Raw genomic sequence first — 21,895 nt, 5'->3', positions numbered from 1 at the left:
GCGGCCAGACGCGAGCAATCGGCGGCCGAGCGGCGGGGCGGGGCCGGCTCCTCGGCCGCGCGGCGCACCTGGGGCAGCTGGGTCCGGCCGGCCGGGGCGCCGCCCTCCCGGTGACCCGTGCCCACACAGGGTAGCCGGGATGGCCTGCCCTCCCCAGGGGGCCGCAGCGACCTGCCCTCCCCTGGGTCGGAGTACCGCCAGAGTGGCCAGGGTAAGTTTGGGGCCGTCATGGTCCTCCCGAGCGCATCCGGCGCTTAAGCCTGGTCAGACTCCGCCGTTCACCGCCCGGGGCGCAGGGTCCTGGAGGCCGCGCGTCCTGTGCTCGGGCGGACTCGCAGGTGGGACCAGTACTGCCAGTGATGATGCGGAGTTTCCCTCTTCCATCTCGCCCTTTGCGTTTTTTTAATGGGCAGAAAAGAACGAGTGTCTCTTCTGGAGCTTCCCATCAGACAGGCCTGTGAATCCAGTCAGCTCTGACGTGCAGGGGTCTCGGTCCCCTTTCAGATTGATTGCCTCCTTTAAAACCCTAGCCAGTTTTCTCAGGAGTAAAATTTGCAGTTTCTTCAACCCTGCCCCTAAGCTGACCCATGTTCTAGAAATGAGAATTAATTTTAAGGTTATCCGAAATTAAATCGAGGGTGAATTTCCCAAAGAAACCTTGTATCGCGGGGCCTGGTAAAAGTATTCAGACTCCGCCTGCCCGCTTTCTCTCAGATGGTGTATCTGAAGGGTCTTTGGCCGGGTGCTGCTCAGGGAGGAGTGCTTGACTACCACGCACAGGGCCCTGGGTTTGATCCCCAGCGCGCGCACACACACACACAGCCTTGAAAACAATTATTTTGCAGTTGTTTGTGTTGCAATAGATCATAACCATCTCTTGAGGCAACCAAGGCGCTTCTATATCAAGGCAAGTCACAATTAAATAGCAGAAGTCTCTGTATTGGAAAGACAGACTTCTCCATTCTTTTTCGTGTTAGCGACATGAGTTTTCTCTAAGGTAATAAGGCAGAACTGGCCGAAAACAAAACTGAAACAGTGTGAGAGAAGGGGTGGGGAAGCCTCTGCTCCTATTTATAGCTCAGCTTTTCTTTACCAGGAAGACATCCAGACACAAGGTCCTGTTGTAGAAGCTCACACACATTCTGAGATGTCACACCCCACGCCCTTTAAGATGAGATTAGTACATCTGGACCTCAAAGGAGCTCCGCCCAGGGTCTCCTACTTCTCAGAGGTAAGCACTCCCTTTTACCTCTAGAAATGTCAGAGAAAGAATTCCCAACTGTGCAATAAGACTCAAGAGGCCATAGGGGCTTAGGAACGCCATGAGGCTCTCAGATACACAGTAGAACTTTTTCCCAGAAGGACAGAGCCACATAGTAAGGACAAAATGTTGGGAAAAGTATCCCAACTATGCAGTACAGTAAGGGTGAAGGAGAAAGAAGGTTCAGATTAAGGGAGGGGGCCCCGAGCCAGCAGAGATGGAGTACCGAAGAAGTAGCCACACAGCTGTGGTGGAGAGGGACCTGGGAGGGGCTGTCTCCATCCCAGATGCAAGAACCTGCTCTTAAAATCAAAAAGCAGAAAGAAAAAAAAAAAAAAAATCAAACAGCAGAAGATAGGCATGGTGGCACACACCTGTAATCCCAGCAGCTCAGGAGGCTGAGGAAGGAGGATCACAAGTTCAAAGTCAGCCTCAGCAACAGCGAGGCCTTAAGCCACTCAGTGAGACCCTGTCTCTAAATAAAATACACAATAGGGCTGGGGATGTGGCTCAGTGGTTGAGTGTCCCTTAGCAATCCCTGGTACCCCGCCCCTGCAAAAAAAAAAAAAAAAATCAAGCAGCAGAGAAGGCCCTGTAAACACATGAAGACCTAGGAGAGGGTGGCCACCCAAGCAGCCCGTGACAGCGAATAAAGACCTGAAGGGACCAGGACCATTCAAAGCAAGGAAGACAGAAGTGGCGAGTGGTGGAAGCTGGGAAGGACAGCATGAATCAAACAGCCCAGACACCACTGCTAGTCCAGAGGCTCTGTGCAGAGACGGTGTGTTGCTCAGGAGTGAGTCGTGACGAGGACTGGGGCACGCAGCAGCTGAGAGCAGAGGCCCCAGGCAGTACATCGCCTGAAACACGAAAGAAAGAGAAGATCCCACACGAGGAGACTGAACGCCTCTGTGACAAAAGCGAAGGTGCGAGACAGAGGTCAGGAAGGTGAGCTTGCTCATCACTGGAGCCCCAGGCAGGTCAAGGGCAACAGCCTGCGGCCCCATGTGTCCGCGCTCGGCTGGGTGGTTCGGCCAGTCTGAGCTGGGCTGCCTCATGTGTTGCAGACCTGTAACACCCAGAGTCACCTGGGGCCTTGCTCACACGTCTGGCCGTCTTTCAGCACCATGGTCTCAGGGCAGTGCTGCCAAGTTCCCCAACCGGCTGCCTCTCAGTGTGGGCTGCGGTTCTGAGGCCAGCCCAGTCCACGGGTGAGACGGGCTTCCCCCTGATGGGAGGCGGCACAGCCTGTGACAGCGTTAGCTCTCCAACACTCCCAAAGAGGTCAGGCAACTGACATCAGCGACAGTGGGAACTGCAGCTCAGCCTGCTTCCGAAGGAGGACATTGGGCCTGCACGTGAGCAGGGCAGGCTGTCCACCTGGGACACTTCTAGATGATACGCACCACAGCATCAGGGAGTGTGGTAGCACTAGTGTCCCCAGCGCCTGCCTCACAGGGGAGGGTTAGCATGGTGTCCCCAGCTCCTGCCTCACAGGGGAGGGTTAGCATGGTGTCCCCAGCTCCTGCCTCACAGGGGAGGGTTAGCATGGTGTCCCCAGCTCCTGCCTCACAGGGGAGGGTTAGCATGGTGTCCCCAGCTCCTACCTCACAGGAGAGGGTTAGCATGGTGTCCCCAGCTCCTACCTCACAAGGGAGGGTTAGCATGGTGTCCCCAGCTCCTGCCGCACAGGAGAGGGTTAGCATGGTGTCCCCAGCTCCTACTCACAGGGGAGGGTTAGCATGGTGTCCCCAGCTCCTGCCTCACTGAGGAGGGTTAGCATGGTGTCCCAGCTCCTGCCTCACAGAGGAGGGTTAGCATGGTGTCCCCAGCTCCTACCTCACAGGGGAGGGTTAGCATGGTGTCCCAGCTCCTGCCTCACAGGGGAGGGTTAGCATGGTGTCCCCAGCTCCTGCCTCACAGGGGAGGGTTAGCATGGTGTCCCCAGCTCCTGCCTCACAGGGGAGGGTTAGCATGGTGTCCCCAGCTCCTGCCTCACAGGGGAGGGTTAGTATGGTGTCCCAGCTCCTGCCTCACAGAGGAGGGTTAGCATGGTGTCCCAGCTCCTGCCTCACAGAGGAGGGTTAGCATGGTGTCCCCAGCTCCTACCTCACTGAGGAGGGTTAGCATGGTGTCCCAGCTCCTGCCTCACAGAGGAGGGTTAGCATGGTGTCCCCAGCTCCTACCTCACTGAGGAGGGTTAGCATGATGTCCCCAGCTCCTGCCTCAGAGGGGAGGGTTAGCATGGTGTCCCCAGCTCCTACCTCACTGAGGAGGGTTAGCATGGTGTCCCAGCTCCTGCCTCACAGAGGAGGGTTAGCATGGTGTCCCCAGCTCCTACCTCACTGAGGAGGGTTAGCATGGTGTCCCCAGCTCCTGCCTCAGAGGGGAGGGTTAGCATGGTGTCCCCAGCTCCTGCGTCAGGAGGGAAGCAATTAGATTATGAGAACTGTGTCTAATCGGTGCATTGATCCCTTTGATTGATTAATCATTTGAATGCCCTACTACAGTGGACAGTAACTGTAGGAATGTGGCTGGAGGAGGTCAGTTACTGGGGTTGCCCAGGGGACTTTATCTTGTCCCCTGGCTTCTCCTTCACTGTCTTCCCAGACGCTGGCCACCAGGAACTGAGAGAAGCTATCCCCCAGCCAAATATTTCCACCGTAATGTTCTACCCCAACTCAGGCCCAGAGCAATGGAGTGTGCTGACCATGGACTAGACCTCTAAACTGAGTCAGAATATACTTTTCTTCCTCTAAGTTGTTTTTGTCAGGTATTTTGGTCATAGCAACAAAAGTTGCTTGGCACAGTAAACTTATCAGTTATTAAGAAAATGAAAAATGGCACTCACCTGTAAACCAAGTGATTCAGGTGCAGGGGCAGGAAATCAAAAGTTGGGCAACTTAGCAAGGCTCTGTCTCAATAAGGGCTCAGTGGGTGGCTCAGTGGTAGGGCACCTCTGGGTTCCGTCCTCATTGCCAAAAGGTTTACTAAAGAACAAGCTCAGATTGCCAAGACATGGTGAGAAGCTGTGACCTCAGGACCTGGTCACCAGGTACCTACTGGGAAAGAATTCCCCCTCAAAGAATCCTGGCTAATGGACCCAGACGAGCAGCATTTGAAGTTAGCACCTACCCCCAAGAGCAGCCAGTCAGGGCTCCCTGAGGCCACACAGCTTGCAGCTGTGGAAGCTGCTCATGGAGAGGTGCTGGCCAGCCCTGTGGGGCACCTCGAGGACCTCAGGCCTACAAGCCCAGCTCTGCAGATAGCGGCCAGCTCAGGGCCCCTGGAGAACATGGGCAGTCAGATCCATAACATTGGAAGCCACGTGGAACAAGCGACTTGGTGTCTTCCATAAGTAAATTTCAAGTTCAACAAAAAAGGAAAATAGTTGCAGGTGCTATTAAACAAAGAAGCAAACCCTGAAAGTTCCACTCAAAGAACTGTATGCATCTGCTTCAGATGCTTAAGGTAAAGTTTTAAGAGTTGGACATTGTGGTGCATACCTGTGATCCCAGCAACTCCCGGAGGCCAAGGAAGGAGGTTCATGAGTTTGAGGCCAGCCTCAGCAACTTAGGAGACCCTGTCTCAAAATAAAAAGGGCTGGGGATATGGCTCAGTGGTAAAGCACCCCTGGGTTCAATTCCCAGTATCATCAAAAATTTTTAAAAAGTTTTTGAAACAGGGGCTGGGGATATAGCTCAATGGGTAGAGTGCTTGCCTTGCAAGCATAAGGCCCTAGGTTCAATCCTCAGCACTGGAAAAAAAAAAAAAAAAAAAAAAAAGGTTTTTGAAACAGGAAAATTTGAGTGTGAATGATATTGAGGAATTAACTATTTGTTTCCAGTGGCTTGGGAGGCTGAGGCAGGAGGATCACAAGTTCAAAGCCAGCCTCAGCAACTTAGTGAGACCCGAAGCAACTCCATAAGACCCCATCTCTAAATGAAATATATAAAAGGGCTGGGGATGTGGCTCAGTGGACATGCGCCCCTGGGCTCAATCCCCGGTACCAAAACAAAAACAGCTTGTTTAGGTGGGATGATCGCATCATGGTTTAAATCTTTATCAGATACAAACTGAAGTCGTTACAGCTGAGGAGCTGTTGTCCAGGATTTGCCTTAAAGTACTCCAGCCAAAAAGAAGGGTGGGATTCAGCTGAAGTATGCTGGCAGAGCGTGGCCGCAGTGGGGACACAGCCTGTGCAGTGTCCCTGTGCTTGTGTGTGTCCCGTTCTGTAAGGAAGCCCTCTGCAGGGCACACATTGGGAGGGCCTATGGGGAAGGAGGGCAGTGCAGAACACCACTCATCCCCATGAGGGTCCTGGGCTGGTGGCTTGTCCAGCTGGCCTGCCCCTCCCACGAGCCACAGTCACTGATGATATACTTTATGAATTTTATGCTGCTAATTTTAGTCCCAAACTGCTCCCTGTTTGGACCCAGCATGCTTCAGGCCGTCCCATGCCTGGGAGGGGAGCACATGAGCAGTGACCCCTGGGAATGTTGCAGGGCACAGCAGCCATGGCCATGGCCCTCACCTGGAGACTGGTGGCCATGTGGCCCTCCAGACCTTGCAGGGCCCCTTGGGGCAGGCTGGGAAGACCAACTTTGCCCTTGAGGACAGGGCCTGCTCCTTGGCATGGAGGCAGAGATCTTGGGAGGCCCAGGGAGGGTGCCAACCTCCAGTTCTTCAGAGCCATCAGTTCCTCTTGCCTCCGGGTCCCTGGGACCTGGTCCTCTGCTGTCTCCTGCCTGATGTCTGTGCCTGTGGGCCTGAGCCCTGCTCCCCAGCTAAGCTCCAAAGTTAACTGCTGACCTGTGGCGGTTCTGTCCATAGTACATCTCCCTTCCTGTTCACAGTGGACACGTCCCCAGGTGAGGGTTTGATTTGGCATAAGGACACATTGTATATTCAACATTTCCAGGAGAAGTGGAAGTATCAACTCCCACCTGTCTCCAGGCTAGAAAGGGAAGTGTCCATGCTGTGTGGAAGTTGCCTTTCAAGCCGATGGTCACTTCATTACACTCCACCCCCCACCCCCGTCTCCCCCAGATTTTTCCTCTGTTCCATGCGCTTGGGGCAAATGGCCTCCTCATTGAGTATGAAGACATGTTTCCCTACGAGGGCCACCTGAGGCTGCTGAGGGCCACGCACGCATACAGGTACGACCAGGCAGCCCACGGGGAAAGCCCAGCGGGGCGGGATGGTCAGGAGTCCCAACTGTGTGGGCATGTCCCTTTTCTGTCTTTATAAATGCATGTCCTTAATTATAAGAACTGATGATAAAATGAGCACATTGTAAAATAAGACCTGAAGAGAATTCAAGGACATTTTAAAGAGCACATGGGCACCCACCATGACCTTGCAGGGAAGAGCTGCCAAGTGCAGGTGGGCCCCACTCTGGCCTCTACCGCCTGAGTGCCGAATGCCGTGGGCTGGCCCTTGAGTTGGGGTTGCAGCTGAGAGGGAGAAGATGGAGGTCCGTAGGGCCAGACGCGGTGGGCTGCAGTGACAGGTCATGTGGCTTATTCTGAATGGCCCAGAGGAAAGAGGTGAGCCCACAGACCCCAAAGGTGGGAAGAGAAGTGGCCAGTGGCATGCAAGGATTGAGGAAGGGTCAGACCTCTCACCCTGATTGCTGACAGCCCTGCCGTGGGTGGACCTGGCCAGCCCCACCCGGCATAGCTCTGGGCATCTTGTGCCCGGTGCCTTCAGGTGCAGAGGGGCGGCTGCAGGTGCTAGGGGCCCTGCCGAGGCCTGCAGATAGTACTCTGCGTGTTCTTTGGCTCTCATTTTTTCTTAGGGTGAACGTATTTTATGTTGTCTGTATTTTTAGTGCTGGGGAGCGAAGCCAGGGGCACTAAGCTACTTCCCCAAGTGGCCCAGGCTGGCCTGGACCTTGCCATCCTCCGCCTTGGCCACCCAGTAGCTGGGTGACCAGCGTGGCCCCACACCCAGCAGTGAACATGTTTTCTTGGTCTCCCTTTCCTAGTAAGAAAAGCCCCAGGTTCCTTGAACCTTGAAACAGGTATATTAGAGTAACGACGTTCCGTGATTAGTGTACGTGGCTGATCAACTTATAAGATGGTGAGAACACTCAAAACGAGATGCTTTCTTCCCGAGACAACCCCATAACTGATACCCATGCTGGAGCAGGCAGCGGCCCTTCCTTGGAGTGACTGCCACATGCTCGGGTGGGGGCTGGAGGCAGTATGATTCCGTGAGACGTGCCACGTCTCATCCAGTGGATTCCCTGAAGGCAGGGCATGGCTCCCACACCTGGAGAACCGCCTTCCCCACAGCCTTGAACCTGGAGCTGTGAGTTGGACTCACTGTCCTCGAGGCCTGAGCCTGAGGAGGGACAGGTGGTGTGACCCTCATGGACTTTGTCTCTCCAGTCCCTCCGAAGTCACAGAGATCCTGCGTCTGGCCGAGCTCAGCAAGTTGGAGGTGGTTCCCTTGGTGCAGACATTCGGACACATGGAGGTGAGTGCAGGGTTGGGAGCTACCTGGGGCTGGGCTTGTCCCTTGCACAGGGACAGCAGCTCAGCACTGTCCTGAGGCCACTGCCTTGGACGTGCTGCGCCAGAGCGCACAAGCGCAATCTTTCTCACTTGGTGCTAAAGCTTTTCTCCATCTGCGTCAGACAGCTGGGAAGCAGCTGGTCAGATGGCTCTTGGGTTGCACTTACTCCTCCCACGATGCTGCGCTTCACCAGCAGAGCCCTGCTGCCCACCTGGACGTGCCCTGGGAAGGCAGGGCTTCTGCTGAGTGCCTCCGCTGTGCCCTGCTACCTGCCCTGGGGGCTCTGCAGGACTCCTGGTGTTCCCTCCCAGCTTCCCCAGGAGCTCTCCTGCCACCCTGCCCCGGGCTCTGAGCCTGACCTGCTCTCTGGCTGCTGCCGCCTGTGTCCACCATGTTGCCACAGGAGTGGCAGCTCTGGTCCTCTCCTGTCAGGCCCCTCGATGGCCTTGGGCATTGCTGACAACCCCTCTCCTGCACCTGCCCCTTCCTGACCTCCCTGTTCATGGCTGTGCCCCCTGGGCCTCCATTCTGGGGTGCCTCCTCCAGATGGCATCCAGGGAGAGTGGGGATTGGGAAGGGGTGGGGCAGGGTTAACTAAGCGCCCAGTGTGTCCCTTCTGGCAGTAGAGGACCTGCTGGGAGCATAGGAAGCAGCCCTCACATGTGAACGTCTCTCAGAGCCCTGAAGTGGCTGTCTGGGGAGCCTTGTGCTTTGGGGACCACCTCTTCCCGTGCCCAGACAGCAGTGTCTCAGCCTGTAGTTGGAAAGGTGGGCGGGACCTGTCTCTTCAGCTCTGCCCTTAGCTCAGTTAGGAGTGGCTGCTAAACAGCTGGAGGCCTGGGCACCCACCTGGGAACAGGTCCTGCACAGGAGCTGTTGCGAGGGTGGGGCTGGGGGCCCTTGCGTGGAGAGGCGGCCACAGCAGCTCGCGCTCCTCCACAGTTCGTGCTGAAGCACACAGCCTTCGCACATCTCCGGGAAGTGGCGCCCTTCCCCAGCACCCTGAACCCCCATGAGGCGGAGTCCCTGGCACTCGTGGGAGCCATGATCGACCAGGTCCTGGAGCTGCACAGAGGTGCCCGCTGGGTGCACATTGGGTGTGACGAGGTGGGTGTCATCAGCCCACTCTGCAGCCCTCCTCCCCTCGGGGCCGTGTTCCACCATGCCAGGATGTCACGTCCAAGACCAGAGAAGAGACACGGCTGCTAGGGAGCAGGCCCAGAGAGGATGTGCCCAGCAGGGGCAGTCCTGCAGAGCCCCAGTAGGGCTCCCTGGGTGTGGGACAAGACGAGCACCCACTGGCCTGGGCAGCAGCCAGAATGAACACCAGCCCGTCTTGGGCAACTTCTTGCCCTCAGAACTTTGTTCCAAACAAAGAAGTGCAATGCAGGGTGGTGGGGGAGTGCTGCTTTCAGAGCCAGAAGCACCAGCAGGCAAACATGGCTCCAGGGGACCCTGGTGGTGTGACCCCAGCTCACCCAGCAGCCCATCCCTGCCCCCTGCACTGATCTGACTCCAGATGTGTGGCAGGGCCTGGGCCAGCTCTGAGCCCTGAGGCCTCTGCAGGTCTGCAGCCCAGGGGAGGCCCAGAGCTAGGCCCAGAGCTAGGCCTACACATGGGGACACTGAGACCTGAGGTCCCAGTTTCAGAGTGCACCTGAGCACGTGAGTGTTTACGTGTGAGCGCACAGCTCAGCAGCTGACAGTGCGCTCTGGTGTAGGACCCTCCCCTCAGCAGCTGACAGTGCGCTCTGGTGTAGGACCCTCCCCTCAGCAGCTGACAGTGCGCTCTGGTGTAAGACCCTCCCCTCCACCTCGCTGTGGAGCCTGCACTCCTCACCCCAGCTGCAGCCCCCAGGGTACTCCGCCTCCCTGGACCTGCCCGGTCTCAGTGCGCCACATCAACGGAAGGAACCACAGGATAGGTGGCCTGTGTGTGGCTCCTCACGCAGTGTCCAGGCAGGACTACCCACGAGGTAGTCTAGGGTCAGGAACATCCTGTTGTAGGGCTTATGTTTAGCTGCTGCTCTCCTGGACAGACAGCCCCCCTTGGCTGTCTGCATAGGGCTACTCTAGACCTCTGAGGGGTCCTGTACAGGAGGCTGACCTCCTCCCCATGGGCTTCCCTGAGACCCGGGACGTGGCGGGAGCCCCAGGTGCTCAGGGCGGAGCCAGAGCCGAGCGTGCTTTCTCCTTCAGGTCTGCCACCTGGGTGAGGGGGAGGCCTCAAGACAGTGGCTGCAGCAGGAGCAGAACAGCCAAGCAAAACTCTGTCTGTCCCACGTGCGGGCAGTGGCCAGCCATGTGCTGGCCCGACACCCTGGCACTACTCCCCTGGTGTGGGACGACATGCTGCGGGACATACCCCAGGACCAGCTCACAGGTTGGCCCCAGGGTCCGGGGACGGGGCTTCCGCAGGCCTGCCCAAGACCTCTGACTGCAGAGTCCCAGAAGCCAAAGTCATTCCCTTAAGGTGGCTCTGGACTTGCTGGAGTGGGCTGCTGAGGGCCCAGGGGAGGTGCAGTGCTTCAGGCTGCCTTTGGTCCTCGGTGGCCAGCCCATGGCCACCTCTACCACATGGCTCCTCTAGCTCCTCCAGGGCTCAGGGTCCTGGATCACCCTACCTGAACCTTGGAGAGAAGCACTGAGATGCACCTTCCCAGCCAGGGAGGTGGCACGTAAGCACATCCCTGCCCCCCCAGAGCCAGAGGCTTAATGAGTCCCAGGGCAGAGCAGGGGTCCAGTGCTGGCTGCTGCCCATGCTTCTGAGTCTCCCTGGTCCTCTGGCAGCCACTGGCCATGCATTTTTAGACTAAGATTAATTAGAGAAGCTGGGTGTGGTGGTGCATGACTTAATCCCAGTGACATGGGAAGCTGAGGCAGATTGCAAGTTCAAGACCAGCCTCAGTAAATTTGACCCTGTTTCAAAAGTTAAGGGGGAAAAGAAAGAACTGGGGGTGTGGCTCAGTGGTTGAACATGCCCAAGTTCAACCCCGTATAAGAGAGAATGAGCTCTGATGGGGGTGTGCTCCCAGGGGCATCTCTGGCCCAGTCACTTCCGAGGTGGGCACCTTCAACAGCATCATTTGTGGCTGGAAACCTAGCATGGCCCTGAGCCTGAGATGGCCAACCTGAGAAGAAGGGGTATGTTCCCATTTTAATGCCAGAATAGTGTGTCCCAGGAACAGGGAGTGTGGTCTGGATAGTCCGTCTGCCCTCATGGCTTCACTCTGTCCCCAGCGTCCGGGGTACCGCAGCTGGTGGAGCCTGTGCTCTGGGACTACGGGGCCGACCTGGACATCCACAGTAAGGGTCAGTACCATGTTGCCCAGGATCTGGGCTCCATGGCCACATGTCAAAATGGGCTGTTTTCCTGTCCCCTGCAACCCTGTAGCATGGCCTGCCCAGCCTGGAGGGATGCAGGTGCCCTGTCTGCTTGGCTGACCAGCTTGTGAGAGAAGGGCCAGGCATAGCCTCCTGCCTGGGCACTGCCTGGGTATGGCCCTGCTTCTCTGCAGAGCCCACCCCAGAGGAGCCCAGCAGACCCAGGACAGTTGTGTCCACCCTCAGCCCTTCACTTGCGCTTTCTCTGCCCAGTTCTCTGACATCTTTTCCTAGTAAGCCAGTGTAACTAGTCTCTGCTCTGCTGCCAGTCAGGACCGGTGTGGGGTCTTGGGGTGCACGTCCTGGGCTCTGTGGCAGGCTCTTTCCACGAGAGCCATCACTCTGGCTCTCTCACCCAGTCCTCCTCATGGAGAAGTACCAGGAGTGCGGCTTCTCACGGCTGTGGGCCGCCAGTGCCTTCAAGGGGGCCACAGGGGCCACCCAGGCCCTGCCCCACATCGAGCACCACCTCAGGAACCATGTGCAGTGGCTGCAGGTGGCGGGCAGTGGGCCCGCGGACATGCTGCAGGGCATCATCCTGACTGGCTGGCAGAGGTGAGCTGCCCCCCAAACCTGCCGAGGGGACCCAGCTGGGGCTCAGAGCCGGAATCACAGCCCCCACCCCACACGTGAGGCCACTTTGTCATATGGCAGTGGGGCAGAGGATAGACTTGGGCACTTTTGAAAAGTGTAGCTACAGATAAACCCCTGGTCCCTGGACAGGTCCTGGCTCTGCTCCTGACCTGCAAGTTGGCACACCTGCCAGCACAGCACTGGAGGAAGGGCCATGGGGAGATGTGTTCTGAGGGCTGGGCCCTCTGGGCTGTCCATGTGCAGCTGGCCTGCTGGGTCATGGCCAGCGCATATCCAGAAGCAGCCTGCGTGGGGTCGGCTCTGCTCAGGTGCACATCCAGACAGCAGTCGGCTCCACAAAAGCTTCCGGGTGTCTCCCACCGTGGCACCATCTGCTGTGCAAATTCAGGGCACCTCTGATCTGGATCAAGCCAGAACCGCCTACACAGCAGAGCCCTCTTGCACACACAGACTGTGCCAGGGATTCCATAACAAGCAGGTGCAGAGAGCACAACACGCGTGAGGCCAACGTCACCGGCTGCCAGGCCCTCCATTTCCTCCACCTGCCACACCTCCAGGCTGTACCTGGCTCCAGCCCACCTACAACCACATAGCCACAGGGCCAAGGAAACAGGCTTGTGGCTGCCTCCTCATGGGGCCTTGAGGGAAGCCTGAGGACATGGAGGACAGGACCAGCTCAAAGGCTACTGCAGAGGCCTCAGAGAAGGCCCCAGGGCACAGCCCCAAGAGGGGAGGAATGGCCTGGACAGCATCCCAAAGGCAGTTCCCAGCAGGCCCCACTGTACAGAACCCACTTAGGAGCCCCTGGCCAGTGGTGGGAGGGGCCCGGCTGCCCCCAGGGGGCCCTGCCTTGGGCCCCAGAATAAGCATAAGCACTCCAGGTCAGGGTGGCTGTGGCCAGATGGGCTGGCCGAGGCTGTGGAGCTGAGCCCTCATCTGGACGTAGGTATGACCACTTCTCCGTGCTGTGTGAGCTGCTGCCTGTGGGGATCCCCTCCCTGGCCGCCTGTCTGCAGTTGCTGCTCCATGGTATGTCCCGTCCTCCTCTGGGGCTGGACTGTGGCCCTCCAAGCGGTGAAGGTTGGATACGAAGGTGGGAGGCCAGGGAGGACATGCAGGTGGGCATGGGGCGTGTCCCGAGAGCTGAGGGGGCTGTACAGACCCAGCATTCTAGTCACTGCCGGGCCCCACGGCCCAGTCTCTGGGCAGCAGCCAGAGAGCAGACCACAGCAGACAAGTGCGGCAGCTTCAGACCCTGTCCCAAATTAAACGGCTGGGGACGTAGCTCAGGTACTGGGCTCAGGCCCCAGTACAGGAACCACAGAGGCAGACTGGTGCCAGTGGTGTTCCCAGTGTGACTGCTGCAGCGCCACAGAACCCTCCTGCCTGCTGGGGCTGCCTTGTGCAGAATGTACCACTGCTGGGCAAGATGCAGGTGTGGGCTCCACATGCCCCTGGACACTGCCAGTCAGGCTCTGCAGGGAGATGGCGGTGCTGCCAGCAGTGCCATTCTTACCCCAGCTTCTTGATCTGTAAAGTAACATGCCCCAGGTGCAGTGGCCACGCCTGTGACCCCAGCGACGCAGGAGGCTGAGGCAGAACGGCAAGTTCCAGGCCAGCCTGAGCAGTTGAGATCCTGTCTCAACAAATAAAAAAGGGCTGAGGTGCAGCTCAGTTGCGGAGCATCCCTGGATTCCCCAGTCCTGGGGTGACAACAGTAGCAAACATCTTGTGAGGAATAGCTGAGTTTGCCCATCCCAGGGAGACCCTGGGTCGGCTGGTGCAGGTGGTGCCTGGGGGCTCCAGCATTGCTGCCCAGTGTCCAGGGGCCTGGAGACCCCATGCAGATGGCAGGGCTGGCAGGGAAGCGCCTGCTCCAGAGGCCCTCTGACCACTTTGCCTGTGGCTGGTTGCAGGAGGATTTGCGGAGCACGTGAGGCTGAGGGTGGAGCACCTCCTTGGGCTTCCGAGCCTGGGAACAGCCGCTGCGCAGAGGTACCCAGCCCCGCCCCACCCAGCCCTCCCCCCTTCCCAGGAGACCGCTGTCTCAGGGCGCTTCTCTGGCAGCCAGGGGACCAGCTCCTTCCCTGGCAGTGACATCCACGCCCTCGTCACTCAAGTCAGCCTCCACCTACGCAGTTCTGTGGACACGCTGCTGGGGAACAGGTGAGTGCCTCGGTGAGCAGGCCCCACCAGTCCTGTCCCTCACAAAGGCTTTCTGGGAGGAAACAGGACTTGGTTTTTCCTACCAGATTCTAGAGCTTTCCAGGGGTGTTAATGATGCAAAGCCCCCAGCTTGCCAGCTGGCACCCCTGAGAGCACCCCTGTATGGACTTACCCAGGTACATCACTGGCTGGTTCAGCCCCTACCATCGCAGGCGGAAGCTCATCCACCCGGTCATGATCCAGCATATCCAGCCTGAGGTGCTCAGGTAACCACTGTGTAGCTGGCCGCAGTGCCGGCGTGGTATGTGCAGTAACCAGCGTCAAACTGAGACAAGCTTCCAGCCGCTGCAGCCACGAACCTCGGATGACTCACAAGGGCCATCCTTCCCTGACATTAGCAAGAAACTAGGTCATGCAGGGCACAGTGACACATGCCTGTAATCCCAGCAGCTCGGGAGGCTGAGACAGGAGGACCTCAGATTCAGAGCTAGCCTCAGCAACTTAGTGAGACCATGTCTCTAAATACAAAGGGATGGGGATGTGGCTCAGTGTCCCTAGGTTCAATCCCTGGTACCAAAAAAAAAAAAAAAAACCCTGGGTCATCCCTAGCCTAAGAGCCTGGGCAGAACCACAGGTCTTTGGAAGGAGGCCACCTTGAGGCCATCCTGGTCCTGCAGAGGGCCCTTGTGTCTGGAGTCCCCTCTGCCCTCCTTTTCTTCCCTGGCTCAGGGCTGTGAGCACAGCCTGAAAGACCTGCTGCACAGGAAGCTACTGGGCTCCTGTGCCACAGGAAAAGCCGCCAGCCAGATGCGGAACGGCTGCAGTGTCAGGTGTTAAGTCTCCATGAGCAAACGGCATGGAGCAGTGCGGAGCCGGGGCTGTTGCGGTCCTCAGCAGGTGGGCTCAGGGCCCATCTCCTCAGCCTCCTAGGCAGGTGGAGTGCCCTCGTGCAGCAGCTGGAGACAGCCCTGCAGCTGGCCTTCTACCCCGACGCCGTGGAGGAGTGGCTGGAGGAGAACGTGCGCCCGAGCATGCAGCAGCTGCAGGACCTGCTGCAGGACCTGAGTGAGGCGGCCACCACCGGCCCCTGCCCCCCAGCCCTGGCTGGGACCCCGGTCGGGACTGCCGAGGGGCAGGGTTCACGGGTGGGCTGAGGGCTCCTGCCACACACAGGCCAGGGCGCCACACTGTCACTTTGGCCTCCCCGTTCCCGCACCCTGCTGAGCCCTGGGCAGCTGTGCCCGCCAGGTACCCTCAGAGCACAGTTGTCTTTGGGGAAAGTCATGAGCACCAAGAAAAGCAGGGGCTGTTCACAGTGTGCATGTGGAACTTTACCAATTCTGAAATAAAAGGGCAGCAGGCACTAGAGCCCCGGACCAACTTGAATCTTACTGCTTGTCACCACTCTGGTTCACAGCTGGCTTCACCCTCCCCACTCAGGACCAGCCCCAAGCCTGGGTATCCTCATTTGAAGCATCATAAGCAAGCAGCCAGAAACCTACTGCTGTGCTTTGAATTTTTCATTTTAGGGGGGATTTAAAACATCTCAAACATTTAAAAACAACTTTGGCATAAAGGACCACATCCCCCAACTTGGAGCTGGTGGGCAGAAGACCTGCTCTGCTTTCACGGAGGTGCCAACCTGACTGCCCTGCCTGGCCTAGGAGCCTCAGACCTGAGTGGTGTGTGGCCTCCCAGTTCCACCTGATCACACCTAGGCGCACAGCCTCATGGGGCTGACCAGAGCCCCGGGGGCCAGGCTGGGCACTTAGAGGGACCTGGGTCCACTCAAAAGGTGGACAGAGCAGGGGCAGGTCAGTGGCAGCTGGCACTCGGCTTCTGTGAGGAACAGCCAGTGCGCTCCTGCAGTCTGTAGGCTCCAGAGGCTGGAACCTGGTGACTGTACAAGAGCCGTCAGTCTTCAGGAGCTGAAGGATGCGCCAAGAGGTGTCCTCTGTTCTAGGCACACGGCCTGCCCAGGAGGAGGGGAGGGCATGCTGCAGTCTGGCAGGTCTGAGGCAAGCACCTGGCTGGAGCCCTGTCAGGAGCGAGCCGGAACCTGCCTGCCTCAGCTCTGGCTGCTGGGGCCGTCGGGCTCACTGTCGCTGCTCTGAGACAGCTCCGAAGGGCTCTCCAGGCGATGCAGCTCCAGGAAGCTGCTGACGAGCCTGGCTACAGCGTCCACATCACTGGAAGCAGGTACCAAGAGGAGAGGCAGGTCACCATGGCATGTGCAGCCACGAGGCCCTGCAACCATTTACATGCAGCAGCTCCCAAACCAGACCCCCACCACCCCCACCACGTTCTGTGCTTCCCCTGCAGGTGGCCATGCAGGGCTCCCCCCAGGCACACACAGCCTCCCCACAGCTGTGCTCTCTAACTCCTGTCCCGCCCCTGCTGCCCCAAGGCACTGGGTGGTGACCGAGTCAGACCACAGACGGGCCCAAGGGGAGTCCCAGCCCACGCACCTGCGGCGGCCCATGACTGCACTCTGGGTGAGGGGGTGGGAGAAGCCTGTGGCAAACCGGAGCACCACCATGTAGCCCTTCCCAAAATACCGGACCTTCTCCTCCTCCACGTTCACATCTCGGATGTCACTGAGCAGGACCACCACTGGGGAGGCGCAAAGGTCAGTGGTCACATACCCCTCCCCACCTACTCCACCTGCCTGTGCTATGGGCAAGGTCGCCCTGGAGCCACTAGCTCTGATGGGAACAGTCATAGGGGCACTGGTGGCAAAAGTACCCTAGGCCTGCCTCCCAAGCATCAGCTGGGTAAGAAACAAGCTCAAGCCAGGCGTGGTGGAACTTGCTTGTAATACCAGCAGCTCGGGAGAATGAGGCAAGAGGGTCTCAAGTTTGAGAGCAGCCTCAGCAACTTAGTGAGACTGTCTCATGCCTCAAAATAAAATGGGGATGTGGCTCAGTGGTGGAGCACCTGGGTTCAGTCTTCAGTACTGGAAGTTAAAAAAAAAGACAAGCCCAGCAGACCTATGTCATGAACTGCTGGGTGCAGTGCTGACCTGCAAGTAGCCCGAGAGCAGAATCCTTAGCTAAGGCGTCAGTTCCCCCAAGGCTGTCAGCCGTAACAGCACACTGTCCCACCAACCCTGCAGGGAGACGTGGGGCTGGCCCTGTGGCCAGGTGTCTGTGGAGATTGTTCTCAACTGTGCAAGACTCCCAGCCACAACCCATCAAGAAGCCCAACAGCATAACACTACCCCAGCCAACTGGGCAAGTCTGGTCCTCTGTCCATCTCAGAGTCCACACACAGGCTAAAGTGCCACCCAGATCAGAAGAAGTCAGCAGCACCCGGATCTAACCCATCCCAAGGTACTCCCCACCCAAGGAGCGCCTGTACATACAACCACCTATTCATCAGTGGGCAGCACATCTAGGGCATCCTTTGCTAACCCACACTTGGACTAGCGCCCAGACCCAGAAGTTCAGGGGTGAGAGACTTCCTCTAACTGCCCAGTGCCTCAACACAGGCCCAGCAGAGCCAATGGGGAACTGGAACAGGGCCTGGGAGAAACCAGGAGACCCTCCAAGAGCAGAAAGGATCGAGTCAGCTCCAGAGCCACCAGCTCACTGGTGCAGCTCAGCCTGCCGGCATTAGGACCTACCCCCACTGCCCACACTCACCTGAGAAGAGCTGCTAAGGGGCTGCCATCCTCTCCAACAGGCCAAGCCTGGAGAACCCAGGAATCCTCAGGACCCAGGGCCTGCCTAGACCCCACCCTACGGGCCAGGGCATGGCTGGAGGGCCCCCAGTCATAGACCTGCACATGCCCACTCCCACAACTCACCCTGGTCATGGCCTGCTCTGAGGAGAGTCAGCAGCTTCCTGTAGAGGCTGAATGTCTTCAGAATGACCTTTCCAGTGTTCTTGTTGAAGATGGCTTCCTGGAAACATGTATACTCACCACACAGACCTCCGAGGAGGGGCCAAGTGGGCACCGGGGCACTGTCCCACCCACACCAAGGGGAATGCACAAGAAGAGATGCTCCCAGCACCTGTGGTCCAAGTCCTCAGACTCGGGCTGTGCAGGAGTCAGCAGGAAAGCAGTGAATGGAGCAGGTGCCCATTCTCTTTACATCAAGATAAAGGACAGAACAGCAGCAGGGCCCTCAAGAAAGCAAAGGTGAAGACCAGCCTAGTCCTCCTAGTCCTCCAAGCAGCTTGGAGGACTCTCAAGAGCCAAAGAGCAGGGGTCCACACCATCTGTGCCACAGCAACCCCAGATATACAGAACCTTGTGCAGACAGTCATGGGGAGCTTCTAGAGACTTCTTGGCCCAGGGATGGTCACAAACAACATCCAGGGCCTGAGTCCAGCTAAATGGACACCTGCAGGCCAGTCAAATACTTCTCCACAGAGAGAGGCACTCTGCCACCCTCTCCCACTTCTTACCTCCCAGTCTTCCAAGTTCTGCACGGCCACAAACAGGCAGCCTGTGACATAAAAGAGCTTCCAGCCCAGGCTATCTGTAGACAAACACAGGACACCCACCCATAAGTGACCAGTCAAAGCTATGCAACCCCAGGAAGCCCTGCCTGGCACAGCCTCTCCCCAGACCCTGACTCTGCCCTGTGAGATCCCAGGCAGACAGCTGTGTGGCTGGCCCTGTCTTGGTCACTTAGGACTTGCACATGACAAGCTTTCTCAGCTCTGGAGAGGCAGGCAGGACCCAGCTCCTGCTCACCTTGGCAAGCTTCTAACAGTGGGAAGGTGGAAAACACGGCTCCTCAGTGCACCAGCACCTTAGGCAAATGCTTAAGAGCCTCTTTGGAAGACTATCTTATGACACAGGAAAATGCCTGAGGTTTCAGATGTGAGGTGCAGGTCACATGGGGCACACACACCAGTGCAGGGAGGCAGAGATGCTGGCCATCCCCAAGGTCACACCACGAATGCACACAGGAAATGATGGTTTTTCCTTCTTTTCTCTATTTTCCAAATAGTTGAGGAAGTTCACAAGGGATGGGGTACTTTACCTCCACTGTAGTAAGCAGCAGCCAGGCCGGTGGACGAGATTCCTGCAGAGAGGGAAAAGGAGTACCTTGCTATAGTGCCAGTGAGAGTCGCACCCCTCCCAGAGCTGCAGCCAGTGGGCCCTCCCCACTGCCGGACTGCTGTGCACTGGCACAGCAGGAAGAGGCCACCAAGTACAGAGTGGAGGAACAGCCCAACATTCATTTAAAAAACAGTATAAACCAGGTACAGTGGCCTCGTGCCTGCAATCCCAGCTTCCCAGGAAACTGAGGCAGGAGGATGGCAAACTGCAGGCCAGCCTGGGCAACTTAACAAGACTGCCCCAAATTTTAAGTGGGGGTGTAGCTCAGCAGAGGAGTAACCCTAGGAGCAATCCCTGCTACCACAAAAAAGAAAGAAAGAAAATTCAGTGATTTATGAAGAGCACAACTTGGCTAAGGTGGTAGCCATAGAGCACTTGTGCGGTAGACACAAGGCCCTGTCCATCCCTAGCACCACAAAAGAAAAAAAAAAGGGACCGCGGGGGTGGGAGAGTAGAATTAGAAAGAATAAAGAGTGCTAATGAAGCACCATCCCAAAGCTTCTATGGGTAAGAAAAACCTAACAGGATGCAAAGATAGCTGGTATTTTTGGGGGCAGAACAAAAGAGGAAATAGTTTTCAGCCTTTTTTAGCCTCTCCGTTTTGGGGAAATTTACAAAGCCTTACCGACCAGCAGGGACCAGGACCGGATGCCCGGAGCCCTCTTCAGATGGAGGCAGGAGCTGGTGCGAGTCTCCACCTGCATGTACATCCCTGGAACACGGGCTGCACGCCACAGGAGCGGGGCTAGGAAAGGCCAGACACAAGAGGCTGCAACAGCGGGCCACAGCCCGGCCTCGGGAGGCCTGCTACCAGTCCGTGTTCGCAAACCACCGAATCCCCAGGGGCTCCTCCTCCAGGTGGCCTCCTGGCTCACAACCCCACGGCCTGGGCTCCGCGTCCGCCCCACCATCGCCTGCCTGCCCATCCTGCCCAGGACCCTGGACTTGAGCGGGTAAAGCCGTTAGACACCCCCACCCGAACTCTCCCCTGCGCCGGCCTCTGCCAGGAGAGAACCGAGAGCATGCCCACCGCGAGTCCCGCTCCAGGGGCGGGGACAGCTCTGGCCGCAGGCCTCCCGCGCAGGGCCAGGGGTCGGGGGAGCCACCCGCTGCGGCCCAGCGACCTAAAGCTCACGAAGCCTGGGGCCGCACGCGACCGCCGGCACGTGCTCCACTCGTGCACGCATGCACTCACGCACCAGTGGCCGGTCTGCTCAGCACGCTGTCCGTCCCGCGTCCCGGTCAGCCGTGCCCGGGGCAGGTCGCCGCCCGCCGCGAGCGAGGGCCCGGTCTCCGGGAGGCCGGCCGAGCAGGAGAGAGGGCGAGACCGCGAGGGGCGTGCCCACGACGCGAGAGACGAGCGGGGACCGCCGGCGCCTGTCCGCTGCACCGGAGGGTAGCGGGGCTCGGTCGCGCCGACTTTCGGACACTCCGCCCGGCACAGCGGGACAAGAGGACTGCGGGGGCTGGCGCCCGGGCTCCTCACTTCCGTGTTGGGCGGGGCCTGCTGACTTCCGCGGTGGGCGGTGCTGCGGGCGTCCTAAATTGGGGGCGTGGTCTCGCGGACTTCTAGGGTGGAAACGGGGTCTTCCAACACCCCATGTTGGGGCGGGGGCTCTTGACTTCCGCGTTAGGCGGGCCGGCGGCTTCCGGGTTGGGCGGGCGTGCTGACTTCTCGGCTGGAGCTGTCCTCCGGGGTTCGGCAGTTCCGGGCCTGGCGGTTCCGGGCCTCCCGCAGGCGGGCTGGAGGGACGGGCCTGGCGCGGCGCGGGACAGGTGCAGTGCAACCGCAGGTGCGGCCGGAAGCGGCGCATGCGCGCGACTGGAGGACCGTCCTGGCTGCGTAAAGAAAGGCAGGCGGGTCCCACCCAGGAAGGCTGCCGGCCGGCGTGGAGGAGGTGGAGCGCCGCAGGCCTGCCGCCCGGGGCCTCGGTGACCTGCGGCGCTGGCACGGCGGGCGGGCCGGCAGCCCGCATACCCTGCCCTGCTTTTTAGACCTCTTCAGCCTATGCTTAGTATTAATGGAAGATGTTCAGAAGGCCGTGCGGGACCAGCTGTGGAAGCACGTACCGCAGCAGCCCGGGCCCCAGAACGTTGGGCGGGCGGGCGCGTTGCCGGGAGACACGGAGCGCTGGGGCTTGCGCTGCTGCGGGAGGCGGCCAGGCAGCGGGAGGCGGCGTGCCCCGTGGTGGACGGAGGACGGCAGCCAGGCGTGCCCAGCCCAGCCGCGCGGAGGCCGAAGCAGGATGGCTCCATCCCGGGGTGGGCGACGTAGCAAGACCCCTTCTCAGAAATAGACTTGATCGTGCTCGAATGATTTTTTTCTCTTAAACTGAAACAATCTCTCTCTTAGAAATGACGTAACCAAAAAGTGTGAATTTGAAGAATTTTTTTGCCAACAGTTTATAGCAGATATATTGTGAACCAAGGTGATTTGAATTCGTAAAAATGTAAAACAGTATGAACACGATGCACTATGCCATTTTGGACATCCGGTAAGATTCGCATTCGTCCTGTAAGCTCAGGGGCACGGCTAGTGGCCAGATAAAATCGGACAGAAATAAGCTTTGTTGGAATTTGGCTCTCCGCGAAATTCCCAGCCCCCTGGGGTACAGGCCAGGGTAAGGAGCCGGAGAAGATCGCACGTGGCCCCGGCTGCCCAGGGTCTTTATGGACCAGAATGGGGGGCGGGTCCTGCTGAGTGATAGGTGGAGGTAAAGGTCAGTGGAGTTTCTCTGCCCCTTTGATTGGTCAAGGTGTGGGGCACTGTCCTCTGCCTTAGTTGCTCTGCTCCCCCTCATATAGTCGCCCAAATTCCGACCTAACACATACGGTTTTCAACATTGTGTTCCTTCTGCATTCATACTTTTATTAAAGGTTCAAAGACCAAC

At 58.3% G+C, this 21,895-nt stretch overlaps 2 protein-coding genes across 2 annotated transcripts; one reads left to right on the top strand and one right to left on the bottom strand.

Moving 5' to 3' along the window:
* Positions 1–90: 90 nt before the first annotated feature.
* Positions 91–15,467, top strand: HEXD (hexosaminidase D; the record flags this gene model as incomplete). The annotated part of the gene is given in 14 exon segments (XM_079131016.1): positions 91–211; positions 1,097–1,231; positions 6,311–6,420; positions 7,657–7,744; positions 8,726–8,890; positions 9,983–10,166; positions 11,024–11,095; positions 11,527–11,722; positions 12,708–12,790; positions 13,678–13,756; positions 13,829–13,927; positions 14,104–14,193; positions 14,850–15,001; positions 15,004–15,467. Coding segments are annotated over 14 exon segments (1,989 nt in total). The 5' UTR covers positions 91–139.
* On the bottom strand, positions 15,433–20,659 carry CYBC1 (cytochrome b-245 chaperone 1). The gene is made up of 7 exons (XM_079131051.1): positions 20,204–20,659; positions 19,630–19,749; positions 18,925–18,966; positions 18,341–18,414; positions 17,736–17,832; positions 16,396–16,540; positions 15,433–16,116 (listed from the first exon to the last, which is right to left on the bottom strand). The coding sequence occupies exons 2-7, from the start codon at positions 19,712–19,714 to the stop codon at positions 15,996–15,998; spliced, it is 564 nt and encodes a 187-aa protein (XP_078987177.1). The 5' UTR covers positions 19,715–19,749; positions 20,204–20,659; the 3' UTR covers positions 15,433–15,995.
* Positions 20,660–21,895: the final 1,236 nt, after the last annotated feature.

Source organism: Sciurus vulgaris (assembly GCF_902686455.1).
Source record: "Sciurus vulgaris genome assembly, chromosome: 3".
NCBI classification, from domain to species: domain Eukaryota; kingdom Metazoa; phylum Chordata; class Mammalia; order Rodentia; family Sciuridae; genus Sciurus; species Sciurus vulgaris.
This window is presented reverse-complemented; position numbering and strand designations above follow the sequence as displayed.

What these genes read in the sequence shown, in the direction of transcription:
- CYBC1 (XM_079131051.1), bottom strand. Translation starts at nt 19,714, where the DNA reads ATGTACATGCAGGTGGAGACTCGCACCAGCTCCTGCCTCCATCTGAAG. An exon ending in TGCTGCTTACTACAGTGGAG is followed by an intron (nt 18,415 to 18,924) that starts GTAAAGTACCCC and finishes GTTTGTCTACAG; the next exon opens with ATAGCCTGGGCTGGAAGCTC. An exon ending in GCAGTCATGGGCCGCCGCAG is followed by an intron (nt 16,117 to 16,395) that starts GTGCGTGGGCTG and finishes ACCTGCTTCCAG; the next exon opens with TGATGTGGACGCTGTAGCCA.